At 39.0% G+C, this 18363-nt stretch overlaps 6 protein-coding genes across 10 annotated transcripts; 3 read left to right on the top strand and 3 right to left on the bottom strand.

The window, feature by feature from the left end:
* The first annotated feature begins 9 nt into the window (after nucleotides 1–9).
* On the top strand, nucleotides 10–2011 carry LOC9325620 (pentatricopeptide repeat-containing protein At1g05600). 2 transcript variants are annotated; one of them, XM_021012321.1, is made up of 2 exons: nucleotides 10–107; nucleotides 203–2011. In XM_021012321.1, exon 2 carries the CDS (start codon nucleotides 264–266, stop codon nucleotides 1773–1775), a length of 1512 nt encoding a protein of 503 aa, XP_020867980.1. In that variant the 5' UTR covers nucleotides 10–107; nucleotides 203–263; the 3' UTR covers nucleotides 1776–2011. The 2 variants fall into 2 exon arrangements, with proteins under 2 accessions (XP_020867980.1, XP_002889556.1); XM_002889510.2 differs by having other exon boundaries at nucleotides 17–107; nucleotides 236–2011.
* Nucleotides 2012–2070: 59 nt separating this feature from the next.
* Nucleotides 2071–4479, bottom strand: LOC9325621 (inactive glucose-1-phosphate adenylyltransferase small subunit 2, chloroplastic). Of its 2 annotated transcripts, none has more exons than XM_021012322.1 (8): nucleotides 3690–4479; nucleotides 3337–3597; nucleotides 3095–3268; nucleotides 2929–3032; nucleotides 2723–2840; nucleotides 2530–2628; nucleotides 2309–2434; nucleotides 2071–2222 (listed from the first exon to the last, which is right to left on the bottom strand). In XM_021012322.1, exons 1-8 carry the CDS (start codon nucleotides 4146–4148, stop codon nucleotides 2106–2108), a joined length of 1458 nt encoding a protein of 485 aa, XP_020867981.1. In that variant the 5' UTR covers nucleotides 4149–4479; the 3' UTR covers nucleotides 2071–2105. The 2 variants fall into 2 exon arrangements, with proteins under 2 accessions (XP_020867981.1, XP_002892303.1); XM_002892257.2 differs by having other exon boundaries at nucleotides 2947–3032; nucleotides 3690–4478.
* A 1380-nt stretch (nucleotides 4480–5859) lies between these two features.
* Nucleotides 5860–6906, bottom strand: LOC9328366 (putative B3 domain-containing protein At1g05615). Its single transcript, XM_021014707.1, is given in 4 exon segments — nucleotides 5860–6433; nucleotides 6528–6589; nucleotides 6741–6760; nucleotides 6763–6906. Coding segments are annotated over 4 exon segments (600 nt in total). The 3' UTR covers nucleotides 5860–6059.
* A 794-nt stretch (nucleotides 6907–7700) lies between these two features.
* On the top strand, nucleotides 7701–10423 carry LOC9328367 (probable uridine nucleosidase 2). Of its 2 annotated transcripts, none has more exons than XM_021011914.1 (9): nucleotides 7701–8179; nucleotides 8438–8553; nucleotides 8666–8725; nucleotides 8951–9136; nucleotides 9224–9328; nucleotides 9445–9541; nucleotides 9738–9845; nucleotides 9919–10054; nucleotides 10144–10423. In XM_021011914.1, exons 1-9 carry the CDS (start codon nucleotides 8128–8130, stop codon nucleotides 10250–10252), a joined length of 969 nt encoding a protein of 322 aa, XP_020867573.1. In that variant the 5' UTR covers nucleotides 7701–8127; the 3' UTR covers nucleotides 10253–10423. The 2 variants fall into 2 exon arrangements, with proteins under 2 accessions (XP_020867573.1, XP_020867574.1); XM_021011915.1 differs by lacking the exon at nucleotides 7701–8179 and adding an exon at nucleotides 8189–8274.
* A 223-nt stretch (nucleotides 10424–10646) lies between these two features.
* LOC9325622 (type I inositol polyphosphate 5-phosphatase 13) lies at nucleotides 10647–16153 on the top strand. 2 transcript variants are annotated; one of them, XM_021011912.1, is made up of 11 exons: nucleotides 10651–11946; nucleotides 12039–12291; nucleotides 12367–13174; nucleotides 13280–13404; nucleotides 13576–13660; nucleotides 13994–14159; nucleotides 14262–14302; nucleotides 14430–14697; nucleotides 14834–14957; nucleotides 15057–15417; nucleotides 15499–16153. In XM_021011912.1, exons 1-11 carry the CDS (start codon nucleotides 11130–11132, stop codon nucleotides 15859–15861), a joined length of 3411 nt encoding a protein of 1136 aa, XP_020867571.1. In that variant the 5' UTR covers nucleotides 10651–11129; the 3' UTR covers nucleotides 15862–16153. The 2 variants fall into 2 exon arrangements, with proteins under 2 accessions (XP_020867570.1, XP_020867571.1); XM_021011911.1 differs by having other exon boundaries at nucleotides 10647–11946; nucleotides 13994–14302.
* LOC110224781 (ankyrin repeat-containing protein At5g02620) lies at nucleotides 16092–18326 on the bottom strand. The gene is given in 6 exon segments (XM_021011913.1): nucleotides 16092–17009; nucleotides 17089–17241; nucleotides 17243–17338; nucleotides 17340–17455; nucleotides 17458–17499; nucleotides 17597–18326. Coding segments are annotated over 6 exon segments (1830 nt in total). The 5' UTR covers nucleotides 18150–18326; the 3' UTR covers nucleotides 16092–16139.
* Between the last annotated feature and the right edge of the window lie 37 nt (nucleotides 18327–18363).

The following is an 18363-nucleotide window of genomic DNA, read 5'->3' on the forward strand; positions in this document are numbered from 1 at the left end:
ACTACGAAAAAAATGTCACAATCTCTTCCAAAGTCTCTGCATTTTCCATAGCTCTTACGAGACTGAACTTGAAAGAGATCCCAAAAATCCGATACTGAAATCTCCAGGTACACTTTGAATTTATCTGTAGATATTGAAAAATCCGAACTTTCAATAGGCAGATGGCGAAATTTATTTAATTTGGAATGATTTTGGTTTCTAGGGTTAGACTGTTGACGAGATGATACTTGTGCAGGAAATCTGAACCCTGCACAAGAGTTGTCATGAGTGTTAGATGGCCAAGAGTTCTAACGCCAAGTCTTCTTTCTCAAATTCTAAAGAAGCAGAAGAATCCAGTGACCGCACTTAAACTCTTTGAGGAAGCGAAAGTGAGGTTTCCGAGTTACGGTCACAATGGCACGGTGTATGCCACCATGATTGACATCCTCGGTAATTCTAACCGTGTGTTGGAAATGAAATATGTCATTGAGAGAATGAAGGGTGATTCTTGTGAATGTAAAGATTCGGTTTTTGCATCGGCTATTCGTACATTCTCCAGAGCTGGAAGGCTGGATGATGCCATTTCTCTCTTCAAGAGCCTTCATGAGTTCAATTGTGTGAATTGGACTCTATCTTTTGATACTCTTTTACAGGAGATGGTTAAAGAATCAGAGCTCGAAGCTGCTTGTCATATATTCCGAAAGTATTGTTATGGTTGGGAGGTGAATTCTCGAATAACGGCTCTGAATTTGCTTATGAAGGTTCTTTGCCAGGTCAATCGCTCTGACCTTGCGTCTCAGGTTTTTCAAGAGATGAATTACCAGGGTTGTTATCCGGACAGAGACAGTTTCAGGATTTTGATGAAAGGGTTTTGTCTAGAGGGGAAACTTGATGAAGCCACGCACCTGTTGTATTCAATGTTCTGGAGGATCTCACAGAAAGGTTCAGGTGAGGACATTGTGGTTTATAAAATTCTACTGGATGCATTATGTGATGCTGGTGAGGTTGATCAAGCTATTGAAATTCTTGGTAAAATCTTGAGAAAAGGACTAAAGGCTCCAAAACGATGTTACCATCAAATTGAAGCTGGTCATTGGGAGAGTAACAGTGAGGGTATAAAGCGGGTGAAACGATTGTTAACCGAGACTTTGATCCGAGGCGCAATTCCCAGTTTGGATAGCTACAGTGCCATGGCTACTGATCTTTTTGAGGAAGGTAAGCTTGTTGAAGGTGAAGAAGTGCTTCTTGCAATGCGAAGAAAAGGCTTTGAGCCAACACCATTTATTTACGGTGCCAAGGTGAAAGCACTCTGTAAAGCCGGAAAGCTTGAAGAAGCAGTTTCTGTAATCAATAAGGAGATGATGGAAGGTCATTGCCTTCCAACAGTTGGAGTGTATAACGTTCTTATAAAAGGGCTATGCGATGAAGGAAAATCCATGGAGGCTGTTGGATATCTCAAAAAGATGTCTAAGCAAGTCTCTTGTGTAGCAAACGAAGAAACATATCAAACTCTAATGGATGGTCTATGTCGAGATAGTCAGTTTCTTGAGGCGAGTCAGGTCATGGAGGAGATGTTGATAAAATCACACTTTCCTGGTGTTGAAACTTACCATGTGATGATAAAAGGTCTTTGTGATATGGACCGGCGATATGAAGCTGTGATGTGGTTGGAAGAGATGGTTAGTCAGGATATGGTGCCGGAATCTTCTGTCTGGAAAGCTTTGGCTGAGTCTGTCTGCTTTTGTGCTATTGATGTTGTTGAGATACTTGAGCATCTAATTAGTAGCAAACGTTGATCATTCTCAAGATTGAAAAAAATCTTCAAGAAACACAAATTCCTCGAGAATCTGTTCAAAGAAAGATGGAGAACTCAAATTTTGGGTATTCGACTGGGTGATATTTTGCTCCTGACTTGTATAAGATCACTGAGGCTACATGTTGATGCTTCTTGTCTCATTATATCATTCTATTGTAAAAGTTTTTGTGAAATGTAATTATTTCAATTAGTAACAGGTTTCGTTGACCATATTAATTTCATTTCTTGGTGACCTGTACTAATATATTTCATTTTTAAATGTTTTATTTTACATAGAAAAATGAAGGATTTTATAAAATAGGAAAAATTTTCAGAGGATGGAGTCATTTGGGATCACTGCGTTTCGAAGTATGATAATGATTCCTTCTCTTATAACGTATCCTTCAGCTTCTCGGTTTCCTTCTTCAACATTGTCTCTGTTTATAATCTGTGAATCGTATTTATTTTAAGAAAAAAGATAAAACTAAAGAAATTGAATTATAAATTGAAATCTATGTGCGTGTATATTGTTACCATAACGTTTTTACCAATCCTGGCATTTTTATCAACAATGGCTCTTTTTATTCGACTCTTTTCACCGATCCCTATTCGAATCTCTATCTTCTTTTCCTTCCCTTTTCTTCTCTCATATTCTTCCATCTGTAAACACATTTTGTGACAAAAATATTGTTCTTGAACTTTATAATATGGTATTAATTAATAGATCTAATTTTGATCCAAGAACCCTGGTTTACCTCATAAATATCAGAACCGACGATGATTGAATCTTCTACAATCACTTCATCAGCGATTCTTGTTCTCATTCCAACCACCGATCCTCTAATGACACATCTCTGCACATACAAGAAGAGAACGACATTCTTCAAGCTTTTGATTAACAATGACTGCTAGGGTTTCAAGGATTTGAAAGAGAGTTTTGCAAATTACATCGAGAATGCAACCGTCTCCGATAATACTGTTGGTTATTACAGCTTCACTCATGGAGCTTGGAGGCAAACACCGAGGCATTGTGTACAGAGGACATTGTCTGTCATAGAATCTATAACTACAAAAAAAAAAAACAAAGAAACGCTGGCTTGAATCACAAGTTATCTTATTAAGAGTCATTTATGTCTCACAAGTGTTTACATTACTTGGAGTCCGATCTACACCTCTTAATACTCTCCATGTTAGCTCTATAGTAAGCTCCAACGCTCTTCACATCTTCCCAATATCCATCAAACATATGAGCTTTCACCTGAAAAAACAGAGTTTAGCCTACGGATTGCTTCTTGTCTCTCTCCCTCTCTTAAAATTTACCTTCATTCCTTCAGAGATTGCACCAGGAATGATTTCGCTGGCCAAGTCTTTTGCTTTTATCAAACATTCTCTCAGAAGCTTCACTATCTGTTCTCGACCAATCACGTAAATCCCTGCGCTTGGGACAGAGCGAGAAGACGTTCCTTCACTCCTAGTTGTTGTTCTGTTCTCCACCTGCACTATAACATTAGTCGGCAGATGATTCTGAATCATACATAACATTCTAGAAATATTTAACTCACAGAGATCATATCTTGTTGACCCTTGATAGTGAATCTAGTGACAAGATTTGTGGAATCAACTTCCATGAAACCGAAACCAAAGTCATGGTCTGTAACAGAGCTTAGTCCAACAATGGTTATATCCGCTCTGCTTCTTCTATGATCTTCGATTAGCGTCTTATAATCCATTTTGTAGAGATGATGCCCAGGAAGAACCAAGAACTCTGTCACTGGAAACTCTTCAAATACCCACAAGCATCTTCTTATCGCATCAGCAGTTCCCTTTTGTTAACATACATAGAAATAAAGATTTCGTGAAGAACACGAAACAGATCTAAAAACAGGGGAAAAAGGGATTTTAAGTTTGACTAAACCTGAAACCATCCTTGATCTTCCAGGCTCTGATAAGCGGCAATGACTTCAACAAATCTGTCTTTTCCGAGTCCAAATCCACTGTAAGCTTTAGAGAGATGTGAATTGAGAGAAGTGGAATTAAACTGAGTGATTGCATAGATCTTGGTGATGTCACTGTTGATGCAATTACTGATGACTGCATCAATAAGTCTGTAGTTTGCTGCAATGGGGATTGCTCCTTTGGATCTTGTTTTGGTCAGTGGATAAAGCTCAGTATCTGATCCTCCTCCAAACACTATGGCCGCAACACTCTGGTTCAAAGGAAGGTGCTGAAAGTTTGAAACAGAGAGGTTTGGACATGAGCTTGGAACGAAAAGCTGCTTCAAGTTATAGTTATGTCTCCATTGATGATGATCACTACTCGATCTTATCGTATAGAGATTGGTAAATTTAGTAAAAGAAGAAGACGAAATCTGCATTTCCGATTATGAGCAGAGATGATTCAAGAAACAAGAAAATTGGGTTTAAGATTTGAGAATTTAAGGTGTGGGTTTTTGTTTTGGAGATTGAAACGTGTGATGGTGAAAATCGTCCGACATTTTCTGTTGCAGACATATTTTAGCTTTGCCTTTGCTTGTGAAACTATATCTTCTTAAAACCTCTTTAACTTGTCCTGTCTCTTAAGATTTGATTCTTAGCTTCTTCGTTTCTTTTCTTGTTTTGTTCGTTATTTTAAAGAGGCATATTCTTATTTTTTTATATCTAATATATTCGATCTAAGCTAATTACAACAGATAAAAGAGAGAAGAAAATGAAAAAGGAGATCTAGGAGAAGTTTGAAAAAGAGGTTTTGAGATGCAATGTCTATATCACATGATTCACGTGGAAGTGGAAAACTCATATAAAAAATCTTATAATTCATAGATATATAAGAAATATTTCCAATGTTTTACCAAAAAATATTGAATCCATAAAACTTTTTCTACTCTTATGCAAAAGCAAACATTTTTTACTAACCATATTTTAGTTTTATATAGTCACAACCACAACAATTTTTTAATCATAGCTTAATGTTATATATTTATAGTTATATATCTAAAATTTTAAAACTTCACTAAGTGTTAAATATTACAATACGTGAAAACATGTTGAACTTATGACACCACAAAACTTACGGACCAAAAAGACGGGATGCTAAGTCCGGTTAGTTTTCAACGTGTTTAAATTTAACACTTATGATGTTTAAAAATAAAAATATTTTGTATTTTTAGAGTTTTAGTTAAAATATTATTTATAAAAACAATAAGTGTTAATATACAATACGTGAAAACATGTTGAACTTATGACACCACAAAACTTACAGACCAAAAGGACGTGATGCTAAGTCCGATTAGTTTTCAACGTATTTCAATTTAACACTTCGATGTTTTAAATAAATATATTTTGTATTTTAAAATTTTAGTTAAAAGTAAACATTAATTATCAAAACGGTTTATCTAAAATATTTTAAAAGTTTAGTTTTAAATCTAAAAAATCAAAAGTGAAAAACCTTTTTGAAATGAATTCCTTTATATTATTATATATAAGCGTACCTCGTAATATAAGACCATGATTATCAATAGGCTCTTAGAAGAATCTTCCGTAAATCTTAAATATTAAAAAAGTATTTAATTAAATTGGCATATGGTTATTATTGGTAAGAAAGGTACCTAAAAGCCAAAAAATGTTTGTAAGAGGCCCTGTTCTAAAAATCGGAGGAGCACCGCGGCGATTTTGTCCAAATCGGTGAGAAAAATCGGAGATCCGATTTTTTGTCCGCCTGGACCGCCTAGACGGCGCCTAGCCCAATTTTTTTTTTTTTTTTTTTTTGTTTTTACTTTTTTTTAATCTAAAATTCAAAACGTCCTACTTATGTTCGTAATTTGTATAAAAATCATAAATTTGAAATTAAAATCTTGTTTTCATGTGTTTAATACAATTTTAAAAATAATATTATATAAATTTCTTAATTATAATGGATTAATATGTTTTTAAAATATTAAATAGCCCTAAAACTAATCCCCGATTAATCCCCGTGTAATCCCCGATTTTCTTGCTAGGCGCTAGGCGCACCCTCACCGCCCGACTAGCGCCTAGCGATTTTTTGAACACGGGTTTTATCTGTCTTGAGAGGTACAAGTGCACTATTAAAATAATCGTATCCAAAAATCCTTAAAAGTCATTGATATCATCAAATATTCAATGAAGCAAAACACCTAAAAACCATCTCGAGACTCCTAATGAGAATTTGAGAATCTAAATAAAACAAATCTGATGATAAATTCTTAAATTTTAAAACCCCCAAAACAAAGCGAAAAACCTAAAACCTCCCTAAAAAAAAACCCCCAAGCTTACTTGTGCGGCAAGCCATCATTAGCTTTGTCCTTGATCACTAACGCAGGGCTTATCCTCTCGGATACGGATTTGCCGGACTCAGTTGGCGAAAGAGGAACCATAGCGATATAGAGCTGGTCATTAACGTGGAAAGACCAGAGGCGAATCTTATTACCTTCCTCTAGACGGCATTCTTTGACCACCTTATTCCACCCTGAAACCAAAATGTATAGAGGAGAGGTCCCCATGACCCATCTCCTCAAATTCAACTTAAATTCCCTTAGATCAGAAGCCACGAGTATCACGTCTACTCCTTCTTCACGTTCATTATTGGCATGTTCTTCTATGATCCTTTTTTCAGCGGGGCTCAAGAAATCAAAATCTTTGATCTGGCCGAAAGGCATGGAGAGACGACGTTGCTCTGATTTGACATCGGTTGCGGTCAGTTCTTTATTTATGACATTTATAGGATTTTCTCCCTTCTTTGCCCTCATCAACCTCACCAGCCACTGCGGCGTCGGCTCTCTCGTTCCAGAAGAAGAGGCTCCTGCATCAAAACGACCGTTGGCCTTGCGTTTTGCTTTCTTAGGTTTTTCTTCTGTGGGACGGAGCAAAAGAGAACATCTCTTGCGTTTTGATGGAGGTGTAGTTAATGGTTCATCAATAATATTGACTTTGGGAGGGTCTTCTTCAGTCACATTCTCCTCTAGTGCAGTAGTATAAGAAGGAGTAGAGATAGGAATCCTCAAGGTTCTCTTCTTTCGTGGAAATTGAATGAAAACTCTGTCTTCCCTCTCTATTGCCTCCATAACACTCTGTTTCGTCTCCACAGGCAGTGAGTGGCTCCACATGAATACTACCCATGATGCACCTTTTTCTTCATCTTCTCGACTAATCATCGTTTATCCTTCTCGTACGATTCTTAAACGCGCCTAATTAATATGCCAAAACACACACATATATATATATATATATATATATATATATATATAGGGAAAGTGTTCTCCCAATTCTATTAGGATTTGATTTGGAGGTCAAATAGCCTAAGCTTTTTTTTCCTGTTCCTATATGGATTAGCTAGAGAATTGAATTCGAGATTATCCACTTATTATATTTTTCAAAAATTGTTTTCCTTCGTTTTTAATGAATAAAACAAATTCTAGTGTTAGCAAAACAAAAAGAGATTTTGATTAGGGTTTAAGGTTTAGCTAAAGGTGTTTTTATATAGGGAATTGGTTAAAAGAATATATATTCAGAGGTTTTGTTTTGCTTAGACCATCTCCAATGCCCAACTCTATAATTTCTTCTATTTTAGAAGAACTCTATTTTAGAGAAGATTTTGCTTCAATGTATCCCTCTAAAATATAGAGGAGAGAGACAATGGATTACTCTAAAATAGAGGAAATTATAGAGTTGGGCATTGGAAATGCTCTTACGGATAATTCATAATTTTAATTAAAACCACTCACCTAAACCTAAAACCACTCTTTTACCTTTTGTTTAGCTTATTTCTCAGAGCTCACGTAACAAAAAGAAACGGTCATGATTCTTTGGATTAACGTAAGGTATATAAAGGAGCCGATAGATAATAATAAAAAACAGAGCCTTTGACAAAAAAAAAAAGGAAGAAGAACAGAGCCGGTATTGTGGAAGATTTTCCGGTTTTATAAACCAAAATGTCATGAACCAGGTGGTAAAAATAACACTGAACCGGTAAAAACTTTGTTGAGAAAAATCTCTGTTGCCAATCGTTGCAAAACAGCATCATCATCTCTAATGTAGTAGTTCCGTCGAGAGGAAGAATTCTTCTGAGTAGAAAAATATGGAAAGAGATAATGGAAAACGTGATTGAATACAATTCGATTTGTTTATATAATAAAGAAACAGCCAAAACAGAGGATAACAAACCCACGTTTGCAGACTTAGGAAAAATAAACCTTTTTTTATGAACTCTTTGGTAGGTGCTACCGTGCTAGATCATAAATATTCCAAAAGACTCTTTTCTTTTGTGTGTGAAAGCTCGGATTTAGCTTTTTCCGGCATTTGGGTCCCTTAAAGTCTCCGCCTTTTCCGTGTTGAAGTCCGATGGCGATAGGAGACCGCAAGAAGATTATCATCGATACTGATCCTGGAATCGGTATATACTTTTCTCCTTTTTATTGGATTCGATTCGATTCGGATCTCTGTTTCTCTACTGTCATTGCCCAACGTTTTTGAATCTTCTCGGATTTGGTGGGTTTACTGGATTCTCTCTGCTTAGTGGAACTACTTGGTTTTACTGATTCTGATTCTGGGAAATTAGAGATCTGAGTTTGATACATGAGTTTTTTTTTACTTTACTTTACTCAAGAGAGCTCTCATGAGTTTATTCTTACTGGATTTGATGATGTTATAGATGATGCCATGGCGATATTCGTGGCTTTAAATTCACCAGAAGTTGATGTCATTGGCCTCACTACTATCTTTGGAAACGTGTATACCACTCTCGCCACTCGAAACGCCTTGCATTTGGTATCATTTCTACACTTTTTTTTGTTCATATGGATCTCCTCATTATGAACTGAAATCAATAACATTTCTTGGATGATCTAAGTCACCATTGTTCTATATGCATATCTACTAGTTGGAGGTTGCGGGTAGGACGGATATTCCTGTGGCTGAAGGAACACATAAAACCTTCTTGGTATGTTTCTACTTTATGGCCTTTGATTTGTTATTGTGATAAAGATGGATGCTATGTAATGTGTTTGAGATTCAATATATGTTTTCTAGTTCCAAAGCAGACAAAAACGTTTTGGTCTGTCCAATATTTCTGAATCCAAACCTGATAAGCAAGTTTGTGTCTTTTTCCCATGTCCTACCTCTTAGACTTTTTTATTGATAACTTGTTGTCTTTTCTTCTGTAAAGAACGATACCAAGCTTCGAATTGCTGACTTTGTTCATGGAAAAGATGGGCTTGGCAACCAAAATTTCCCTCCACCTAAAGGAAAACCAATTGAAAAGTCTGGACCTGAGTTTTTAGTTGAACAAGCAAAACTTTACCCTGGTGAAATCACGGTTGTTGCTTTGGGACCACTAACAAATATCGCGTTGGTAAGATGTTCTCATCCGCAATTTTCATTTTCCGAGCATTACCTATCTCTATTCCTCCATATTGAAGATTTCACTACCTTGATGCAGGCTATTCAGCTTGATCCAGATTTTTCGAAAAATGTCGGACAAATTGTTCTTCTTGGTGGTGCATTCGCAGTAAACGGAAATGTAAATCCAGCTTCGGAAGCTAATGTAAGTTCCTTCACCCGTTACTAGTAATGTGATCTTCGTACACATAATATATCACTTTCTATCAGAAATCTTCTTAAATTTTCACATCTTTTTAACCAATTTTCTTGCTAGGGTAGATTTTTGGCGATCCAGAAGCTGCAGATATTGTGTTCACATGTGGGGCCGATATAATTGCTGTGGGGATCAATGTGACCCATCAAGTTATTATGACAGGTTATCTTGGAAATTGTTTTTCTTGATTAGATGTTTTGTATAGAAATATACAAATTCTGTCTACAGAAACGTGATGATCTTGATCGTTGCTTTTATGGCTCGAGGTTTTGATTGCTTGTTGCGACCAAGAACATAATTTAGTGAAACAGAGCTTAGTAATGACTTTTTTTTTTCCTGGTGTTTCTGCTGGATTTAGCTAATGACAAAGACAAACTGGCATCATCTAACGGGAAATTTGCTCAATATCTCTGTAAAATCCTTGATGTGTATTATGATTATCATCTCACGGCTTACGAAATCAAAGGTATGATTTGATAATTATTTGTTTATAGACCCATTATGTTTTATCTTAACCTCTTTTTTTTCTTTTGCGGTAGGTGTCTACCTTCATGATCCTGCGACGATCCTTGCGGCTTTCCTTCCTTCTCTATTCACTTATACAGAAGGAGTAGCTAGAGTGCAAACAAGCGGTATCACTAGGGGACTTACTTTACTGTACAACAATCCAAAGAAGTAAGGTTTTCATACATACATTAGTTATAGAGAGTACTCATGTGTGGTGATGGAACTAAAAACTTGTTGTTGTTTTTTATGTGAACCAGGTTTGAGGAAGAGAATGAGTGGTCAGACAAACCATCGGTAAAAGTGGCAGTGACGGTTGATGCTCCTGCGGTCGTGAAGCTCATAATGGATAGGCTTATGGAGTCTTAGGTCATCTTGGTTCGTTAATCAGTTATCTCTTTCTCTTTGATGTTTCATTTATTGTGAGCCATTTCTCTTGTTTCCAACACAAACTCTGTTGAAAATAAGGCTCTTCTTGCTGCATTATTTTTACTCAACATCATTTGAGTGCTTTTATTTTTTAATCTTTATCAAACCAAATATTATTTTACCAATTGAAGACCTACCAATAATAAGGTTTAATATATCCCATGATTGTGCCACTTGATCCTAGTTAGGAACATGACAAGTGGTAACATTTAAGACATTTTGATATTAATTACCGACAGCTGGAATTGAAGAAATCTTGTCGTTACACATTACTGAACTGTTGAATGGTATTATATCAGTATGTGGAAAAAAACATTAATAACTAGTATCTTTCAAAAAATAAACATATTGAAATAAAGATGCCATGCATTTGCATTTTGCACGATCTGGATGTAAGTAATTAAACAAAAAATAAAATCAAGAAATCAGAAAACTAAGGGACCTAACAATAAATTCGTAAGAATAAAACAAAGGAACGTGAGAAGGACTGGGAGCATAAATATATAATAATGATCTCTCTTTGACTGCGTCTTCCTTGGAGAATCACAAAACATTCCATGAGTCTGCTCTCTGAAGAAGAAGAAGGAGAAAGAGCAGACTCATGGAAACCAACAAAGACCAAGACTTTCGCTTCCGTACACTTGTCGTCTTCATGTTTCTCTCTTCTGTCTCTCTCCCACCACCACGACGTGCTCTCCTCTCATTCTCATTCTCATTCTCTCTCTCTCTCTCACTCTCCCTTTTCTCTTCTTCGCCATTCGTCCCCATTCCCAAATCTCCTCCACTTCTTGAATTCCTCTGATCATCATCGTCCACCATGGACTCACCGCTAATCATCGAAGAAGAAGACGAAGAGGCGTTGGCTACGCTCGTCCCTGTTCCGCCTCGACGTAAAACGCATTCCTATAGCCTACAATTCGATCAAAAGCCACACCATCAGATCCGCAAACACAGCCTCGACGAGGTTCCTAGATCCGCTACATTAGCATCCGAAGCCGTTTATTTCGATTCCTCCGACGACGAATTCTCCACCGGAGGTAACATCACAGAAAACGCCGCTGATGAAACCAACGCCGGAGCTGAGGATTACATCATCGTTAATCCTCCTCCCAATGGCGGTCTTGGGGATGACGACACCGAGCCATTACCTGAATTCATCGGCGCTGGAGGCGGCGCTGGGATTTTTAAGGTCCCGGTGCGCGCGGCGGTGCATCCTGGACGTCCGCCGTGTCTTGAGTTGAGGCCGCATCCGTTAAGGGAGACGCAGACTGGGAAGTTCTTGAGGAACATTGCTTGTACGGAGACGCAGCTTTGGGCTGGTCAAGAGAATGGTGTGAGGTTCTGGAATTTGGAAGATGCGTATGAGGCTGGGTGTGGTATTGGTGGCCAGGTACGCCGAGGGGATGAAGATACGGCGCCGTTTCAGGAGTCGGTTACTACTTCTCCTACAATGTGTTTGGTGGCTGACCAAAGCAACAAGCTTTTGTGGAGTGGTCACAAGGATGGCAAAATCCGGGCTTGGAAGATGGATCAGAGTTCTGTTTCTGATGATGATGATTCAAATCCTTTCAAGGAGCGAATCTCGTGGCTAGCTCATCGTGGTCCTGTCAATTCCATTGTTATTAGCTCTTATGGTTAGTTTACTCTTGATTCAGTCCTATGATTGTGAGGAGTTGATTGATGTGAAAAAAAATGATCTTTGCTTATGCTTATGGTTGTGATGTAGGTGATATGTGGTCATGTTCTGAAGGAGGTGTGATAAAAATATGGCCTTGGGATACGTTAGAGAAATCTCTGCTGCTTAAACCGGAGGAGAAACACATGGCTGCTTTATTAGTGGAGAGGTCTGCCATTGACCTAAGGAGCCAAGTTACTGTCAATGGGACATGTAGCATATCTTCCTCAGAAGTCAAGTTTTTGTTAGCCGATTCAGTAAGAGCTAAAGTGTGGGCTGTGCAGTCACTCTCATTCTCAATCTGGTAGGCTTTTATTTTTCTCACATTGGTAGGAGGACTGGTCCTTTCAGTCACTTGTTGATCATTATAAGTGTGCAGGGATGCTCGGAGTAAAGACCTTCTGAAAGTTTTAAATGTTGAGGGGCAAGTTGAGAATCGTGGGGACATGCCACCTATACAAGACCAACAAGTTGATGATGAAATGAAATTGAAGTTCTTCTCGGCTTCAAAAAGGGAAAAACCACAGGGCTTTCTGCAGCGATCACGTAATGCTATAATGGGAGCTGCAGGAGCTGTTCGCCGAGTCGCCACTAGAAGTGCAGGTGCGTTTTCAGAAGATACTAGGAAAACAGAAGCTATCGTGTTAGCTGTAGATGGAACAATATGGACTGGAAGCATAAGTGGCCTCATTGTTCAGTGGGATGGAAATGGAAACCGCTTGCGGGATGTGAATCACCATCACCGGCCTGTTTTGTGCTTTTGCACTTTTGGCGATCGAATATATGTGGGTTATGCAAGTGGCTACATCCAGGTCTTGGATTCCGACGGAAAGCTAATTTCAAGCTGGGTTTCACACAATGAACCTGTGATAAAGCTAGCAGCAGGTGGTGGTTTCATTTTCAGTTTGGCCACTCATGGTGGAGTACGAGGATGGTATGTGACATCTCCAGGACCCCTGGACAACATAATCCGTACGGAATTGTCTCAGAAGGAAACTTTATATGCCAGACAAGACAATGTTAGAATTTTAATTGGTACCTGGAATGTTGGTCAAGGACGAGCTTCACATGATGCACTTATGTCGTGGCTGGGCTCTGTCACTTCAGATGTAGGCATTGTTGCTGTTGGGTTGCAAGAGGTGGAGATGGGGGCAGGCTTCCTTGCCATGTCTGCTGCTAAAGAAACGGTAACTCCTTTTGTTTCACTTGATTTTATTTGGACTAAAACTTTTTCCATAGCGCAAAGCACTTGAAGGTCAAAATATCACCTCATATTTGGAACGCGGCTGTAGGTTGGACTTGAAGGAAGTGCTGTGGGGCAATGGTGGATTGATGCAATTGGAAAAGCACTTGATGAGAAAAACACTTTCGAGCGTATGGGTTCAAGGCAGTTGGCAGGACTTCTGATATCTCTTTGGTAAGTGAAAGTTCAGTTATGACATGTTGCATTCTCGTGCTTGTCATTCAACACTTTTGCAAGGTTTACGATCAGCAGTTGTGTGTCGTCTATGGTTAACCAACTAAAGGCTGTTTCACTTGTTTTTCTTCACTTATTAAACTTATTGTGTGCTGTGATTTTCTGCTTTAGGGCGAGGAAGGATATTAGAAGTCATGTTGGAGATCTTGATGTTGCAGCAGTTCCATGTGGTTTTGGCCGTGCCATTGGCAACAAGGTATGTCTTACTCCTTACTTCTTCAATTCTGATTATGAAACTACACACATTCAGGCCTTTCGGCTTCGGTACTTTAGTATTTATTTGTTCTTGTGGTCTTGTGAAGATGCAAATGAGAGAGATATATATGAAATGTTTTGCTTACTTGCAATGTTTATGACCCGCTGAATGATAACACAATTACTGGAAAAAACTTAGCCTTTTGCTGCAATGTGTAATCTCTTCTATCTCGCTAAGATGTAGATGAGGATGCGTTATAAATTAACTCAAATTTTCTTCTCTATGAGGTACTTGTTGCGTTTGCACACATTAATGTTCTACTTGTCAAAATAGGGAGGTGTAGGTCTGAGAATCAGAGTTTATGACCGGATAATGTGCTTTGTGAATTGCCACTTGGCTGCACATTTGGAGGCGGTTAATCGCAGAAACGCGGATTTCAATCACATTTTCCGATTGATGGTCTTTTCCCGAGGACAAAATCTAAGTAACGCTGCAGCTGGTATGGTGCCGTACCTGTTTTTGTCTTGCTCACTTGGCTTTTCCACATATTTATTTTGGCTGCTTTATTCTTCCGGTTTGCCATGGGCCCTCTCTCTTGCAGCTGGTGTCTCAACTTCAGCTTATACAACAAAGAGTAACACTGTATGTTCTTATCATATCACCATTACTTATACACTTAAATTCTATCCTTGCTTCACGATGTCGGTCCTGAGTTTATGTTGTTTGCTTCTTCAATTTTGTACTGAACATATGTTTCTCTGTTTTCCAGATTCCAAGCACCGGCGCTGAAGAAATCAAGTCTGATCTTGCAGCAGCAGACATGGTCACATTTTTTGGTGATTTCAACTATAGGCTGTTTGGTATAACCTATGATGAAGCAAGAGACTTCATTTCACAGCGATCCTTTGATTGGCTCAGAGAAAGAGACCAACTTAGAGCAGAGATGAAGGTTGGAAAAGTCTTCCAAGGAATGCGTGAGGCATTAATCACTTTCCCTCCGACTTACAAATTTGAAAGGAATCGCTCAGGCCTTGGAGGTAAAAGTGGATTTGATAAATATATATGAATTTGAAAAAAGTGCTTTGTTCTGCTCTGTTTTCTGCATTTTTTCCTCTGTTTGTAAGAATTGGTGGCTCCAGAAAATTTAGACTCCCTGTGCTGTGTACTCTCCAGGATATGATTCAGGGGAGAAAAAGCGAATTCCTGCGTGGTGTGACAGAGTTATATATAGAGACACTCAATCAAGCCCATTCTCAGAGAGCAATTTGCAATGCCCTGTAGTTTCATCAGTCATAATGTATGGTTTCATTACGACCTTCTTGATGTCTCTCTCTCTTTTTCCGGTCTCTTCAATGTGTTTTCTCCATTCTAACGTTCCACCTGCGTGTTTCAACAGGTATGAAGCTTGCATGGATGTTACTGAGAGCGATCACAAACCCGTGCGCTGCAAATTTCATGCGACAATAGCTCATGTTGATAAATCTGTGCGGAGACAGGAACTGGGGAAAATAATAAGGTCTAATGAGAAGATTTTATCCATATTCGAAGATTTAAGATTTGTTCCAGAAACTTTTGTGAGCACCAACAACATTGTTCTTCAGAGTCAAGACACAGTCATCCTAACAATCACAAACAATTCACCCACGAGCAAAGCCATTTTTAACATTCTGTGCAGCGGTCAGGCTGTAGTTAAGGATGACGGAGAAGATTCTGACTATAATCCACGAGGCTCCTTTGGCCTACCACGCTGGCTTGAGGTATTGAATTCTCCTTTGACGCCAAATGAAATTCATGTAGTATTCAAGATTTAGTGATATACAAGAATTTTCTTCTTTTAGGTTTCGCCCGCGGCCGGGATAATAAATCCAGAAGGATCCGTGGACGTTAAAGTTCATCAGGAAGATTTTCACTCAATGGAGGAATGTGTTGATGGCATCCCACAGAATTGGTGGTGCGAAGACACTCGAGATAAAGAAGCAATCCTGACGGTGAACATTCGAGGAAGCTGCTCAACTACATTGACAAGCCACTCTATCAAAGTCCGTCACTGCTTCTCGGCCAGAGTATGTCTCCTTGAGAACAGACCCACGAACCTAACAAAAAACTTAGGCGGTTCACGTCGTTACCCAACAGATATTACCCGTAATGGAAGCACTAGACCAAGAACCGAAGACTCGGTTAGACGAGGTAAAAGCCGGTGATGAGCTCTTGTAACTTTGAATGTTTTAACTAGATCTTAGAGCAGAAGAACAACAAAGTCATCCCAAAACAAATGCATCAGGTGAAGAATCGCTTTTATTCATTCGTTGATTCTTTAGAAAATCCATTGTGTCAGAAATTGTAGATTTGCTTTGAGACTGTTCCTCAGGTAGCATGTATTCAACTTTTGTATCTCCTCACTTGAATCTAAACTACAGGTACGTGACCCATGTATACATTTGTTACTCTTACATTAAACTGTGTTCTGGAGATTTTAGTCTCAGAGTGCATACATTCTCTTGTTGAATTCGCCGTTGAGAATCTCTGACTCTAAAGGCATATGAGAGAGTGAGAAAGATTTCGATTTGCTTCTCTCTTTCCTTAAGCTTTTTAGTTTAGATTCCTCAATCCTATGCATGACCACACAGTAACACATCGCACCTATCGTGGTTAGCATAATCGTCCCGCCAATAAGCGTTGCACAAATCGCCAGCCAAATGTCCTCCTTACCCACAATGATAAACGAAAGAGAAACAAAGGCAATGGATATGAACAAACAAGCCAACCACATGAGCTTGTTGATCACAAACACAAGCTTCTTCTTTGCCTTCTGCTCAATCACCACAACTGAAGTCTGCACCACAACAACAGCCAAAGATATGAACAGCGCCAAGCTGTCGAATATGAAGAAGATTAAAAACGGGGCTTTGTTGGCTATGCGGGCTTCTCCTAACAACAACAGTCCCTTTGTCCTGTCTTCTTCATATTGCCCAGGAATAGTGAAGATTGCTGCAAATGCAATTGTTGCGATTAGGACAGCAACAACGGTTGCTGAGTTTATAGCGTTGTTTAAACTGTTAATGTGAAGCTTCTTCAGTCTCTTTGCGATTCTCCGAACCCTAACACCCGTTTGGCGAGACTGTTGGAGCTGAGATTGTACCTCGTGTTTAATGTCGCTGACCGTTTGCTTAAGTTGCTTAGCCGGGTTTTGAGGCTTCCCAAGATCTTTAGCTGTAGGAGCTCCTGCTTCCTTCAGAACCGACACAAGCTCTGGGTTTCCAATCTTTTCAGCTATATCAAGTGCAGTATCTCCAGCCTTATTCATAGCATTGAGGTTAATTCCATCAAATGATACCAAACATCGCACAATCTGCAAGCAAAGGCAAGAAGCAGTTCATAAGAATTCATGTAGATTGAAAAACTCGAGGGGGAACTCATGGTGATGATACCTTAATACGGCCTTTGTTTGTGGCAATGTGCAATGGTGTATTCCCTTTGTTATCCTCAACACTCAAAACCGCAGGATCTGGTTTCACCAAATCAAGAACAATCCCTTCGTTTTGACCTTTGACAGCCATGTGAAGCGCTGTTTGTCCTTTTTTTATCGGTTCTAAACCCGATGCTTGCATCATTACCTATCAAAGATTTAACCACTTCTCTGTGCCCCATTCGCGCTGCAGAATGAAGCGCAGTTTTACCTATTGTTCTTAGCTATCTTAGCTAAATGAGAATCTGTCTTTAAAAGAAGATTCACCACATCAATGTGTCCTTGTGTGGCAGCCGTGTGCAATGCAGTTGTACACGATAAATCCACCGCATAGCCAGATTCGGAAATGTCTCCAACAATTTCTTCAATGCCTCTGCAAAAGACAACGCACATTCCAAGATTCATTTCAAGAAGGTGTTCACTAAAACCAGGTCTTCAAGTTATCATCAGATATCTAAAGTTCCACTTACCGAGATGGCCTTGTTTTGCAGCGATATGGAAAGGATCAAAACCGTTGCGAGCTTTAATTGATGCAGTATCAAGGTCCATATGTTTCAACATCTGTTCAACAACTAACGAATGCCCATTTTCTGCTGCACTATAAAGAGGAGTCTCTCCTTCTAGGTTCTGCTTTGATGACAACTCCTTCAACTCTTCAATGCCGTTACAGCCTCGAATCAATTTCATAACCTTTCCCAAATTCCCTGTTCGAGCTCCGATATGAAGAGGAGAGTCCCCTCTTTTACCACCATGCATGAAACTTAACTGTCTCTCCATCACTACCCTAAAGCTTTTCTGCTTCTCAACGAACCCACGGAAGCTTCTCTGCCTCTCCATTGGCCTCTCTTGATTCTCCATTGCTCTTCCTTTGATTTCATGTTTCTCTACAACATTCCCAGCTAGGAAACTAACTTGCTTCTCCAAAGCTCTTCCCTTTCTAACGCATCTGAGACTCTGCTGTTCCTCCACAGAGTTACCTCGAAAGCTCTCTTGCTTCTCCATTACAGGAGCCAAATAACTCATATGCGTGTCTCCCTTAGATTAAACAAAGATCTTGAACAAATCTGAGAAACCCAATAGATTGATTTGTAAATCTCGACGCTTTTTGTAAGATTCTGTTCTGTTCTAAGCCATTGACGAAGCCCAGGAATATGCGCAGGAGAGAGAGAGACTGTGAGTGACTGCATCATCAGCTAGCTATTCAACTAGTATTTAATTAGCAAACCATCTCTTTTCT

This window comes from Arabidopsis lyrata (assembly GCF_000004255.2).
Source record: "Arabidopsis lyrata subsp. lyrata unplaced genomic scaffold ARALYscaffold_1, whole genome shotgun sequence".
NCBI lineage: Eukaryota > Viridiplantae > Streptophyta > Magnoliopsida > Brassicales > Brassicaceae > Arabidopsis > Arabidopsis lyrata.

What these genes read in the sequence shown, in the direction of transcription:
- LOC9328367 (XM_021011914.1), top strand. Translation starts at nt 8,128, where the DNA reads ATGGCGATAGGAGACCGCAAGAAGATTATCATCGATACTGATCCTGGA. An exon ending in CGATACTGATCCTGGAATCG is followed by an intron (nt 8,180 to 8,437) that starts GTATATACTTTT and finishes ATGATGTTATAG; the next exon opens with ATGATGCCATGGCGATATTC. An exon ending in GAACACATAAAACCTTCTTG is followed by an intron (nt 8,726 to 8,950) that starts GTATGTTTCTAC and finishes TCTTCTGTAAAG; the next exon opens with AACGATACCAAGCTTCGAAT.
- LOC9325621 (XM_021012322.1), bottom strand. Translation starts at nt 4,148, where the DNA reads ATGCAGATTTCGTCTTCTTCTTTTACTAAATTTACCAATCTCTATACG. An exon ending in GTCAACAAGATATGATCTCT is followed by an intron (nt 3,269 to 3,336) that starts GTGAGTTAAATA and finishes GTTATAGTGCAG; the next exon opens with GTGGAGAACAGAACAACAAC. An exon ending in TCGGTTCTGATATTTATGAG is followed by an intron (nt 2,435 to 2,529) that starts GTAAACCAGGGT and finishes ATGTGTTTACAG; the next exon opens with ATGGAAGAATATGAGAGAAG.
- LOC9325622 (XM_021011911.1), top strand. Translation starts at nt 11,130, where the DNA reads ATGGACTCACCGCTAATCATCGAAGAAGAAGACGAAGAGGCGTTGGCT. An exon ending in TCACTCTCATTCTCAATCTG is followed by an intron (nt 12,292 to 12,366) that starts GTAGGCTTTTAT and finishes ATAAGTGTGCAG; the next exon opens with GGATGCTCGGAGTAAAGACC. An exon ending in GCCTACCACGCTGGCTTGAG is followed by an intron (nt 15,418 to 15,498) that starts GTATTGAATTCT and finishes TTCTTCTTTTAG; the next exon opens with GTTTCGCCCGCGGCCGGGAT.
- LOC9325620 (XM_021012321.1), top strand. Translation starts at nt 264, where the DNA reads ATGAGTGTTAGATGGCCAAGAGTTCTAACGCCAAGTCTTCTTTCTCAA.